Raw genomic sequence first — 13,170 nt, 5'->3', positions numbered from 1 at the left:
TATTGATGAACATACATACCAGTACATAAATTAACAACTACATTGCATTTTTTAAAATATTTAAATACTTCCTTTCTCTGAAATGTGGTGTAGAATTTTAGTGTAACAACAGGAAATACACCTGGAAATTGTACATAACTTACACTTACATAGCATACTTAATATACTTATTATTCACTGCTGACGTAAATGTAATCGATTAACGATACTTCGAACCTGTAATGAATAATACATTTATTTCTCTGTGCACGAGCGCAGCCGTTTTCGAGCGCGTGCGGTAAAATAAAGTAGCTTTGGACCTCCTCATTTCTTAACAGCAGCTAGCAGCAAGGCTTAATATCGGACAATTACGTTAGGTTATATTTAATGGTTGCTGGTATAGCTTGAATGAAACTGAACTGTAAAACGGTATTTTTACATTTTACTGTAGCAGTTTGTTCTTGAAGATGACAAAATTAAACTGTGTTAACCTTGATAAGTTTATGGAGGAGTTTGCTCTGCTAGAACAGGTAAATTAAGGTAGCTAACGTTAGCGTTAATTCACTAACTGCTCAGAGGAAGTCTGTAGGTTACCTTCGACTTAGCTATTGTCTATTTCTTAAGTTTTTGACACTTTACTAGATTACAGAGTTAAAAAACGTAGTTTCTCACAAAATAATTATGGGAGTGGTAATCTCGGTCATTATTTTCAAAGAAGGTAACGTATGTTGTAGCCTAGGTGGTTGACATTACTGGGCTTCAGGTTTCGCTATCCATTTTTCTTTATCTCTGAGTCTTTTTTGTCAGACAGACAGGCAGACAGAATTAATCACGAAGGGGAAATGCATAGTTAGAGAGCCAAACCACATAAAACAAAAGACAGGAAACAATAAGAAGACCATACATGATAAACAACTAGAATGAAATAAAAACCTGTTAATAGAGACTGAACCTAAACCCGAACCATACTGTGTTATTGCATGTCCACAATGTAGTAAAATATTGTACATTAGCAGTGCATGTGTAATATTGTGGGATGAAGAAAAGTCTGAAATTTCTCCATTCGCCTTTACTTTCATCTAACAGAAAATTACAGAAGTTAATGGCAAAAACAACGTGTTGGAAATCATGCTGGAGGACGCCAATAGACTCATGAAATTCTATCTGACCAAGGAAAAAAATCTTATTGAGGGTAAGTGTCTGTGTGTCACTTGAAAACTGGAGGTCTACATTCATTTTAGGTTTTTTTACTACTGTGTTTTTTTCCCTAAGATACAGGATCTTTATAGTGCTTGATTTATGTTTGTATGTCTCCCCCTGCTGAGTTTTTTTTTTTTTTTTGCTAAATAACAGCCCTGACCTGGTATCACTAGTTCTCATTGAAGTCAAATAAATCCTAAATTTCTAAGCATTTACATTCAGGATTGATACTGTATATTAGGGAAACTGAAATATTAGTCTAACTGAAATTGAACAGAAATTAAAATACAAAAAGACATAAAAAATACTCCAAAATGCATTTTCAAAATATTTTGTGGCAATTACTTGATATTTTAAGTGTCGATCTCACCATGTATTGGGGTGTATTGAAATGACATGTCTTAAAAGGTGACAGGTGCAGTTATATATTATGAATACTGTATATTATATTTTAAATACAATGTTTGTCATGCAAATGACTTGGTGACCATTAAAAGATAGATGGGATTCATATCAACAATGAGCTAGATTATGGTGACTGTGCTGTGTCAGACTAAGGTTGAATATTATGTGCACATGCAGTTAGATTTTACATTAATTCGGATGGAAAATACCAGATAGATACATAAGATATACATCTCACTGGTTTTAATAACTGTCTGACTATCATTGAATTGTTTCCTACTGGAACCTCTACAAATGTATGGCACCTAAAAACAAACCAAACAAGAGAGGTTGCTTATTATTTTGATCTACCTGTTTCAGAGAGAGACAGCCTTCTTGTCACAGTGAACAGACTGCAGCAGACTTTGCAGGAGCAGTGCAACCTCAGAGGTACCTGTGATAACTTGTTGGACACATATTAAGTTCCTCATTACTTAAAGTCCCTGCACACGCATTGTTAACTCACACAGACAGTTTCACCTATTTCAATTTATATTAGACCTCTTCTCAGGACTGTGTTTGATTGGCATCTCCCTCGCTCTCCGGTTGGAGTCCACAGAACTCATGTAATTCCCAACAAATCTCCACCCAACTTCAACTGGGGCAGAGGTTTTTAATTAACCAAAATAACTGAAAATACCTGTGTGGGTGTGCAGGGCAGATACCCAGGAGAATACTTTATCAGGAAGAAAGAGTATGTTTTTTAAGCACACACCACAGTGAAAGTAAAGTTACAGCAGAATATGGTCTATTATAAATAAATGGTCCTCCAGTTCAAGTTATGATAGTATTGGTGGTGTTTTTAAGTGAAAACATCTCTTGTAAATTCTAATTAGTGATATCCATTTAGTACTAGAATCATATTTGGTACCTGAAAACAAATATCAATAAGCAAATTTACTGTGGAGATTCTGTGTAAGGATTTTGAGGATTTTCATAATGTAAATATTCTAAGACTGTTCATGTTTTAGTGGAGAATGAGAGACTAAAGAACGACAAGGCGGACCTGAAACGACAGAATGAGAGAACAGCAGAGGTAAGGACTGAAGCAGGGGTGAACACTGACACAACTGTCTTGTCATAGTAAGGAAAGCACAGGTGTTAGTAACAACATTAGTAATGGCTCTGTTCTATTCAAGTGTCCCAGTAAGTCATGACAGTGTGGCAGCGATCCAGCATGAACAACACCAGGACCCTGAAACTGAAGCAGCTACATGGAATTCAGTCATAATTATTTGTATTATTTACACCTGTGTGTTTCTTAATGCATCAAAATGTTTTTTCATGAAAAAGACCTATTGCATTAAATACATTGAATATAGCTGTGAATCAAAAGTTTAGACTTCATTGTGCTGCCCATTTCTGAAACCAACCCTACACTACGCCCTGCACTGTATACGGTCATGGTTGCATTAAAAAAAATACTAGATAGAAGCATTTTCTGGCTTCAGATGTACAGATACTGAGTTACAGTCCACTGCAGCTGAGTGATTTATATGTCTGTACATTATTTTGAAGTCAGAACAATCAGTCGATTTCCTCCATAAATATCACCCTTCTTACCAATACTTCTTATTTATGCTTTTTGGTGACTTTCAAAGCCTTAACACTGGTAGCAATTCCACATCTTTGACCTCATCTTGAACCCGTAGTAATTTCTAATTGAATAAAACAGTTTTAGCGTCAGGCTATGATGTGGTGTGTGGCCCGTGTGTGCTTTCATCAGGATGGAGAGGCTGAGGTTCAGAGGCTTATCAGTGAAATGAGAGCAGTAGAAGAGAGACACAAGAGGGAGCTAGAGACTGTAAGGCAGCAGTGCAGGAGAGAGGTGGAGAACGCCCACAAGGAGGCGTTCAATCAGTGTAAGACCTCACAAAATGGTCAGTACACTGAGATAAACAGTGTTCATGTTTTAGGGAATACTGATACTTTACTATGTACAAAATAACAGCCCTTAAGTCTCAATGCAAGACTAAGACAGTGGATCAGATATCTGCTGAAAAACGCAAGAGTTTCATAAAACAACAGAGAAACCACAGACCAGTCAGAACACACCATCAGAGCAGCTTACATGATGACGTGTTGACATCAATCTACAGCATCAGAACAGAAATTTAATGAGACAAAAAAACAAAACAAGCATGTTTAAGATAAATCTATACTTGGCTGGTGTCTGCTGCCGTTTTATTTCCTGACAGTGGAAACTAAAGATGCTGAAGTAAAGACGCTGCTGAAGAAAAAGGATGTAGATCTGGAAGAGATGAAGAAGAGGCTGAAAGACCAGGAGAGGGAGCGGCAGAGCGAACTCCTGAAGTTACAGATGGAGGTAAATTAAAAGCTACATTTAACTTCCGACAGTGTTGCTGTCAATGACCACTGATATGACTACAGTTGATACAGGACACTGTTGTTGATGTTTCTATCTTTCATGATTTTGGAATATATATTTGAGGGTAAAGTGCTTGTTTTGATAGAACATGAACAGTTACTTTTTGTCAGTTTTTAAAGATTGACAAATAAAGCCTGAAATAACAGTCTGATGTACTAATGTAATAACCTGCCAGATAACCTGCAGGGTTGAAGAGGTCAAGAGTTCAAGTAAGACAGCAGCATGCGTCTGCAAGAGTGTGTGTGGGCAACAAAACAATCCACATACGCTTTCAGTATTTTCAGGAAAGCTGCGTGAAATGAGCAGAAGTCTTGAGGAATGATTTCAATATGAATGCAGTGCTAGGACTCCCCTATGGTCTTGAGTGACTAGTTTCAGCTTTACTACATGTAAGCTTATTGGGGTTTTTTTCTGTGTATATTTTGGCAGTTTGGTGCAAAGTTAGCCAGAGTTCAGAGTACAGCTCAGTGGAGCCAACAACAGCAGCAGCAGCAGCAACACGGATCCCAACTTCTTCCACAGAGTGTCTTCAAGAGGGTGAGCAGCACACACGTCCTCCCTCTTTTCCCATTATAGACATTAATTACCAAGGCACAAAACAAATGGAAATGATCAACCTTTAAGTCAAGGTCTTGGTGTGCAAGGACATATTTTATTAGTATTTATTATAGTATTTGCAGGGGTGAAGAAACTACTGACGTTTGATCCTACAAGATTAAGTGCACAGCAGGGCTTCCCTTGCTCTTGGGTTTGCCAGTTTGTTTCCCTTACATGCAAACTTCAGCCCAGACTAGAACAAAGTCCATTAGAGTTTGACCTGGAACTTTCATCTCGTTAGTTCCCTTCCTTCTAAATGATATCAGGCTACTTGCCAGCATGCTCCATCACCTTTGCCCTATCTGAAAGACAAATGTCTGGCAAAGAGAGGAGCCTAAGGGAGCACCCCTGCAGTGTTTTTGCAGTCTGTTTATTCGCTCACAGCAGCCAATGTACTGACTGTACAGACATTAGCTGTCGCTAGCTAGAAACTTATGCACCAAGCATATTTGGACAGTGTGCACACAAAACTTGACAGAAACTCTAGATTGTTTTTTAAATTTTCCTCCAGTTTCTCTTCTCATGAAGTCTCAGGATGAGACAAATACATGTCTGTTGAATCACATCACACCAGAGAGAGATCCTTTCCTAATGCAATTCCAAAGGCAGACAAAATGCAGAGTCCTTGATATGTGCAAAAATGCATTCTGAAGTTCAGCTAATGCTTATATGAGGCTCTGTTTTATGTTTACTATTTGCCAAAGTTCCAGTCTTTTTAGTGTGAAATTCCCTGTTCCCTGTTTTATAGACTAAATAACTAATTGAGAAAATAATTACAGATGAATCTCTAAAGAAACAGTTCCAGTCATAGAACAAATTTCATTAGCAATCACTACATTGTTTTGTTGTTAAAATACTTAAAAATCTAATAGTCCCTTCACTAAACTCACAAAACACTTCACAACAATCACTGCTCTGTTCTTAGAGATGTGTTGCATGTCCTGTTATATTGCATCTTTCTAGTGTGTGTTTGTGTGTGTGTGTTTGTGTGTGTGTGTGTGTTGTTAGAAGTTGATGTACATCCAAGAGGAGAAGAACAAGGAGATTGTGGCTCTGCGTCAGAGAATCAAAGAGCTGGAAGAGAGCCAGCGTGTCGGGGGATTCAATGACAGCCGTTCGAAGAAGAGAAAGATCTAGTTTGTAAAGGTCAACAGCGCTAACAAGCTGCTGACCTGTCAGCTCTGCAGGTTCATGAATCTGCAGGAGACCCAGGGGTCAGAAGTTACCAAAGTGTTTTGAAATTTCCAGATTTAAATTTAAATTCTGTAACTCAGTTCTTCAAATGAACCGTTGCCTCATTTTATAGGACATTTGTTCGACTTTACAGCCTCTTGTGTACTGTCATGCACAGATTTGCAGTTTCACCCTCTTGCTCGCAGGTGACCAGTGTGTGGAGAGTACAATTAAACACAGGCCGTGTTCCTGTCTAAGGCTTTAATCCAATCAGACGCCTGCATGGTAGGAAAGAAGGGAGGGAGGGAGGGAAGGGAGGCATGGACTCAGGAGAAACTCACTTGAATCACTTGGGTCTTGTCTCATTCAAAAAAAGAGAAATCATTTAACTTTCACTTTCCATATTTTTCCATATTTTTCCATGAAGACAAACATGTGTTCTACTAAGCTTGAGATTTTGGAAGAATAGAGCTCTTGAACTTTACTTAATGTTATTTGTGTGAATGGCTTTCCCATTGTTGATGTTTAGGAAAGTAAAGGTAGAAAGTAGATACACACCTACTTTATTTAACATGACTGAGCAGATTTTTACAGCTTAGATCTACTTTTCTAGCCTAAAACATGTATGTCCACCTGAATAATTAATACAAATTAGGTTCTTTACATAGAGTAACTTTGATTTTTAACATATCACGAGTGGGGCGTTCAATGAACATCCAGCAATCATTCAGGACTTAAGGGGGAACTCCATTGATTTTATACATGTCTGTTGGCAGGTGTTGGGAAATACTGCGACATATTTGAAAAAAAGTTTCATAAAGCCTTTTGTGGCTCCAAAGGCAGCTGCATAAAGTCTGATGTCATTTGAGTCAGTATTGGTTGGGGCTGACGACTACAAGTTTGAGAATAAAGAAGTCTGGCAGTGTGGTGTTAGACAGAGGTGAGGTTACCAGACCTCTGTAGCCGCTCTTCATCTCTGCCTTAGGCTAGTGGCTTGAGGCTATATTAGCTGCAACTAGCATAACACCCAAATCTCCAACTGAACTGACTGCTGTTATGTTGCATTGTGGGTAATGTATAAGTTTTACTGGTTAAACTGTCCATTGTGAGTCTGACAATGTTATAGAAGTGCAGTACTCTTTTTAAAGAGTTGATCTGATTTGAGAGCAAAATGTTGGGAAATACGCTTATTTGTTTTCTTGCCAAGAGCTTGCTGAGAAGCTCGATACCACTCTCATATGCGTATGGTAAATATGAAGTTACTGCCAGGAGCCAAGTAGCTTATAATAGAATAAAGACTGGAAACAGGGGGAATTGCTCTTTCTAAAGGTAACAAAATCCTGCTTATCAACACCTCTAAGGCTCACTACTTAATACGTAAAATCTCATTTGTTTAATTTTGAAAAAGTGTAAAAATGACTGAATTTGATTTTATGGGGGATTATGTGCTAGACTATTTCTTGGCCAGGCTTCAGGAAGTCACTGCTCCCAGCCAAGATAGTACATAGCACATGTATTTGCCAAAATATCAAACTATTCCTTTAACAAATAACTAACACTTTTGATAAGTATTTCCTAAATTTGGCAATTAAAGAATTTAGAGCTACAATGATTTGAATGAACTGATTATAGACATACACTAATACAGATCTATCTATGATAAGCTAAAATCAGCCAATAGTATCAAACATGCTAATGTATCAATCAGGCTCTAATCCACTAAGTACACTTGCACTAAGTTTGTGTTATGTTCTTGAGATTAGACTACAATGTTTTCCTGCTGTTCCTCCACTGCTCCTCACAGGGACGACACACCTGAATGAAGACGCTCCGCCTTGTGAAGTGTTGACCTCCTGCTTTGTAATCTCTTTATCTGTGCTGCTCAGCCAGCGTCGAAAATGGACAGAGAGTTAATCTCTATGGGAACATTGGGTAATACCGTTGCATAACATTTCATCTTAACAAAAGCCAGGAGATCAACCTTGGCTACACACAACATAGCTATTCTCCCTCACAGGTGGGCTTTCCCAAACCTGCAAAGCAAAGCATTCAGATCACATACTGTATGTTGCATCCTCACTGAGCACATTTAATCTGTTGTGTGGTTTTGGCCTCATTTTTTTCAGGGCAGAAAAAATGAGGCCATTTGAAGGGATTGGGACAGACCTAAATTAAAACAGGATTAGAGTTCATGACACCACCTTAATCCGTCGTCCCTCAGTGAGGAGGAGAGGGTGCAGGAGGGAAGAGGTGAGCGGTGAGAGGTGTGGCCAGGAAAGCCCGCAGTCCTACTGTCTGTCCACTCGGCTGATGGCTCAAACAGATCCCCCCCCCCCTCCCCTCCTGTGTTCCTTGCCGTCAGTGTACAGTAGTCTTTTAGAGAGCACAGAGAAAGAGGCTATGACGGCATCGCGCTGCTCACTAGGATAGGACTTTCTGGAATGATATGGACACAAACATCGTCAGACTCCAGTATGTCAGTGAAGAAAATTAATTTTCTCGGATCTCACTTGAGAAGGGCAGCAATCTGTGCAATGGACTCTACAGCTGTGTTTTGATGCAGAGCAGCAATTTGGAAACTTGGTAAGAAAACAAGAACCTTGTGTTCTAGATTCTTTATCTAATTATCTTTCTCTGGTCTTGTTGCAACCATTTTGCGGTTACAGGTGTCTTTTGAAAAAAATAACAGTAAAATGTGTACTAAATGTTGCATAAGACATCTGAAAATTTTGGATGTAATGGTATAGTGCAGTGGTGAGTGACATGGCTTAAGAATACTCATGCAGAATATTTATGTCATGTTAAAGGGATTCAAGGGACATTTGAAGGGAATACCAGGTAATTGGGTTTCAAGTGGTTAACAGAAATGTGATTGTATTCACTTATATTAAAATGTAGTCCATGGACTAAATAACTCACTAGTATATTAGTATGTATCATGTTTCAAGTCTTGATATATTATTCATAAGGTACACCCATTTTGCAGCTTTGACAATGACTATAGGGCTTCTCATAAGCTAAACATTTCTGGATAGACTAAAACCGTTTTTATCTGAATTTATTTACTTTTTTTAAACTGCAGTAGTTCAGTATCTTTTTGTGAGTGATGTTGAAACAATGCCATGTGGTATTTGTAGTGATGTATATATGGTTGTTTTCACATCCTGTTAGCAATTTAAGGAAAAAATGTCTGTATGTATGAACTATGAGCTGGTAATGACTTAATTACATTACCATGTTTTTGAAGATGACCATATCCTCAGCCTGCTGCAGAAATGCCCGGGAGTCAGTACCAGGTGACCAAGTTCCACCATAGCCTATACAGCCTGACAGACAGCTCTGTCGGCCCAGAGGATGAGGAAGCAGACCCCCCGGTGCGCCTCACCCCCCTGCAGAAGCTCACCACAGACATGTGCAAGGATGAGAAGACCATCAAGGAGCTGATTATAGGCCGCAGAGTGGGCTTCTACAAGGTCCGCGGGGAGATCGGCTATGGGACCTTCTCCAGAGTCAAACTGGCTTTTCACGCTCTGACTAAAGGTAGGTGGACATGTTATCTGACTGCAAGCAAAGTAAACATTTCCAAACAAGGCACCTCTGGCCATCCGTCCCTCACACACCTGAGTTAGGTTGAGTCCTGTTACTTTCCTTTAGCTTTGCTCATTATTGTGCAGTCACTGTTGAGTACTGTCTACAAAAAGAGAGCTACCCAGAACACTTTGTGAATAGCTTAAGGAAAAGGGTGAACAAAAGAGAGCAGTCATGTAAGGTTAAGACGGGTGCAGTGTGTTGTTCAAAAACACGAGAAAAACAAAAAAGATGCCCGACATGCCATTGAGAGTTCTGCACCAGCCTAAAGCGGAGACCCAGACCCATCCAGTACCTGCTTCTTTAAGACCTGATCCGACTGAACCTGATGGATATTGTTAAATTTCAGAGGCGAATTCGACCTGAAGTTATATATATTATATTTTTGCTTTGTCTATTTATGACCATTAGCTCGACAGGCTAATTCACTGCTCTGTCTACACTATCTTTCCCTCTGGGCAAATGCATATCTATTTGAAACACGTCATGCATGGATGCAGACAATTGTCACAGTTAGTCAGAGAGAGACAGCGTGACATTTCTTAATAAATCGCATTGAAAGATAACCAAACCTGAACCCAACCCAAAACCTAAGCTTTACACAACAAAACAAAGTATAGTATCAGTTTTCTCAGGTAGCAGAACTCTGTCTACCAATTATTTTTGCAAATTGTTTAGAATATAAAATATCAAAAGTAATGTAGGCTGCAACTAACCACTTCAATGATTAACTGATTATCAGAATTGTTGATTCCCTTGTTGACAGCCGGACAGTTGTTTAATGTCTTTGTGTCCCGTCATCTGTCCCCCTCGTAGACAAAGTGGCCCTGAAGATCCTGGATCGGACGAGGCTGGATACTCAGGCTCAGCGGCTGCTCTCCAGAGAGATCACCAGCATGGAGTCCCTGCAGCATCCTAACGTGGTCCGTCTGTACGAGGTGGTGGAGACGCCGAGCCGCCTCTTCCTGGTGCTGGAGTACGCAGGAGGAGGAGACCTCCACAATAAGATCTACAATGAGGGGAAACTGTCTGACAACACCAGCAAGGTCGCGTTTGCCCAGATCCTTTCTGCCATCAAATATATGGTGAGTGACGTAGAATCTGAGCGAGATTTTGCTTTGTTTTTCCCATCATGCAGTCAAACATTTTATGATAAGTTAAGATATGTTTAACACAGATTTGTGTTTCAGGAATTGTATTAAATAAATCCAAAGATATCTAATGAGCTTTCATATACGGCAAAGAAAAGCAGGATATTTTCACATTTGAGATACTGGAACTAAAACTGTTGATTTAAAATCATTTAACAAAATAGCAAAATATAGTATCAAAATAGTAGCTCCAATTTAAATTCATTCTAGGATGTACTGTCATATACCACTACTCGTTTATTTACAGAAAACAAGAAGCCAAAACATTTTAAGCCAACCAGCCTTGATTAGTGTCACAGTTTGATGCCTTGCAAACATGACACTACTCTCTGCTAACGGTCCCACAATGCAACGTGCCACATTACCTTGGTCTTTTTTTCTATTAGCATTTTAACACACTAGCTTCATTGCTGCAGAGATTGTAGGGAAACCGTCCATATACAGCAAGCAACATATTGTCAGGTTGATGGCCTGATGATGGCCGAGACTGTGAAGATTACAATCCAGGATATAACAGAGATTCTATCACATCAGATTTATTTAATATTTAGAAATTTAAACCTTGTATGTTTTGCTGTGTAGCACGACATCAGCATCATCCACCGCGACATGAAGGCAGAGAACGTCCTGTTTACCAGCAGCGGCTGTGTGAAGGTGGCCGACTTTGGATTCAGTACGCGGGTTTCAAACCGCAACGACGCCCTCGACACCTTCTGTGGCTCGCCACCTTACGCAGCCCCGGAGCTCTTCAGAGACGAGTGCTACGTGGGGCCTCCTGTGGACGTGTGGGCCATGGGGGTTCTGCTTTTCTTCATGGTGACCGGCACCATGCCGTTCCGTGCCGAGACTATGGGCAAGCTGCGGCGCTGCATCATCGAAGGCGCCTACACCATCCCTCCCTGGGTGCCCGGCCCCTGCCAGAGGCTTATCAAGGGCATCCTGAAGACGGTCCCCGCCGATCGTTATGCCGTCGACCAGATGCTGGGCTGTGATTGGCTCTTACCTGTTGAGTTTCCCTGGTCGCTGGTGCCTCCTGAACCAGATAGCCCTCTGCAAAGCCTGCTGGACTCAGAGCGTGGGGACCTGGAGGACGAAGAGGAACATGAGGAGGTCAGGAACTCGCTGGAGGAGCTCGGGATTACCCAATTGCACTTACGGAACAATTCACTCAAAGACAGCCGCAGCCCTGTCACTGGAGTTTATCGAATCGTGCTGCACCGAGTGCAGAAGAGGAGGGGCTGCGACAGCCTGCCTGTAGTCCGAGGGATGGTGAGGGACCCCAAGAGGGAGGGCCTCCGGGCCTACCGGGGCCTCAGACACACCTCCAAGTTCTGTGTGCTTTCATAACAGACTGTTCGAGACGCTTCAGCGCAGTTTTTATACAGACTTCTTTTATACCAGCATGGAATTTAGAAGTAGAAGTTTTTTTATTTTATGTTTTACATTGTTCATGACAATAAGTTGGCTTGTTTATTTATTAAGTGAGTTAAATTGACAAATACCTTTTCGGTTTGTAGCTTTTGATACATTTGTTTTGCTCCTTTTAGTGTATCTTACGGGGGTTTGAGAATAGCGTAGAAGATACGTAAAAGTGCCTGATAAAATTAAACCAGAGAACTGTAAGAGTTGTGAAAGCATCTTTATAAAATATTTGCCCCTTGTAGAGACAGCAAATTTGGATTTAACCTGTAAAACTTGTACTGACAGCTGCTATAAGTCATTATATTCTAGGACTGCAAGTAATTATTTTCATTATCAATTAATCTGATTATTATTTTTGATTAATTGTTTGGTCCAGTGATGAAAATGTGACCTATAATCACAAGTTATGGCCTTTATGCTCTGTTTGACATGAGATGTCAGCAGATGAGGTAAAGATTTGATGATGATTAATGAGGATTTTAGAGGCCTGAAGAGGTGAAAGCATCTAGTATGAGAGAAAAGCCAGACAATGTTTTCTTTCTTATCCTTTAATCATCTTGGAACAGCTCAGACTTACTTTAGGGGTTACTGGGAGGTCCAAACCTCCATGTTGAGAACTACCAGTTTAGTCTGTGAAATGTGAACTAATAGTGACACATTACAAGTTTCCAGAGTCAAATAGCCCAAAAAACAATTAGTTTACAATAATGTAAAACAAAACTCAGTATCAGTTAAGGATGTATTTTCTGTCCATCAACTAATCAAATAACTTTGTCATGCAAAACCTGTTTTTATCTTTTCGATCCTTTTGAGTGCAGAGAGGGGGTTTTGTATATATGTTTGTATCTTTGTAAGTGTCTGTGAGGGGAAAAGAAAACCTCACGCCCACTTAAAGCAATTATGTCTGTTGAAAAGACTCTTATTGTTTATGAAAAACTAAATAAAGTGTTAAAAAAACTGATGAGTCACGCAGATCTCATTGTTCCGGCAGAGCAGGTGGCTGCTGCTGCTACTGCTGCACCCAAACAGAGCTGATCCTGCGTCTTTGTGGCCTGTTTACCAAAGTTTCACCAAGTGCCTGCGAGCAAATAATAGTCCCGACAGCAGCTGGCAGGACACCAGATGATACCCGGGACCCCTCTCGTCTCTACAACCGGTCCAAACCAGCCAGACCCAACCCGACTGTCCCCTTTGGCAGTGGAGCGCAAACCAACCCCCGACTCCTCC

At 40.2% G+C, this 13,170-nt stretch overlaps 2 protein-coding genes across 5 annotated transcripts; both read left to right on the top strand.

The window, feature by feature from the left end:
- The first annotated feature begins 245 nt into the window (after window positions 1-245).
- On the top strand, window positions 246-6,047 carry LOC137170499 (coiled-coil domain-containing protein 152-like). 4 transcript variants are annotated; one of them, XM_067573926.1, is made up of 8 exons: window positions 246-509; window positions 1,066-1,171; window positions 1,945-2,013; window positions 2,595-2,659; window positions 3,350-3,485; window positions 3,822-3,949; window positions 4,442-4,549; window positions 5,618-6,047. In XM_067573926.1, the coding sequence occupies exons 1-8, from the start codon at window positions 447-449 to the stop codon at window positions 5,744-5,746; spliced, it is 804 nt and encodes a 267-aa protein (XP_067430027.1). In that variant the 5' UTR covers window positions 246-446; the 3' UTR covers window positions 5,747-6,047. The 4 variants fall into 4 exon arrangements, with proteins under 4 accessions (XP_067430027.1, XP_067430028.1, XP_067430029.1 ...); XM_067573927.1 differs by having other exon boundaries at window positions 249-408; XM_067573928.1 differs by having other exon boundaries at window positions 496-519.
- Window positions 6,048-6,104: 57 nt separating this feature from the next.
- On the top strand, window positions 6,105-12,922 carry nim1kb (NIM1 serine/threonine protein kinase). Its single transcript, XM_067573925.1, has 4 exons — window positions 6,105-8,365; window positions 9,030-9,322; window positions 10,187-10,455; window positions 11,104-12,922. The coding sequence occupies exons 2-4, from the start codon at window positions 9,058-9,060 to the stop codon at window positions 11,866-11,868; spliced, it is 1,299 nt and encodes a 432-aa protein (XP_067430026.1). The 5' UTR covers window positions 6,105-8,365; window positions 9,030-9,057; the 3' UTR covers window positions 11,869-12,922.
- Window positions 12,923-13,170: the final 248 nt, after the last annotated feature.

This window comes from Thunnus thynnus, chromosome 19, assembly GCF_963924715.1.
Source record: "Thunnus thynnus chromosome 19, fThuThy2.1, whole genome shotgun sequence".
NCBI lineage: Eukaryota > Metazoa > Chordata > Actinopteri > Scombriformes > Scombridae > Thunnus > Thunnus thynnus.
The sequence above is the reverse complement of the archived record's forward strand: the minus strand, read 5'-3'. Positions and strand labels throughout refer to the sequence as shown.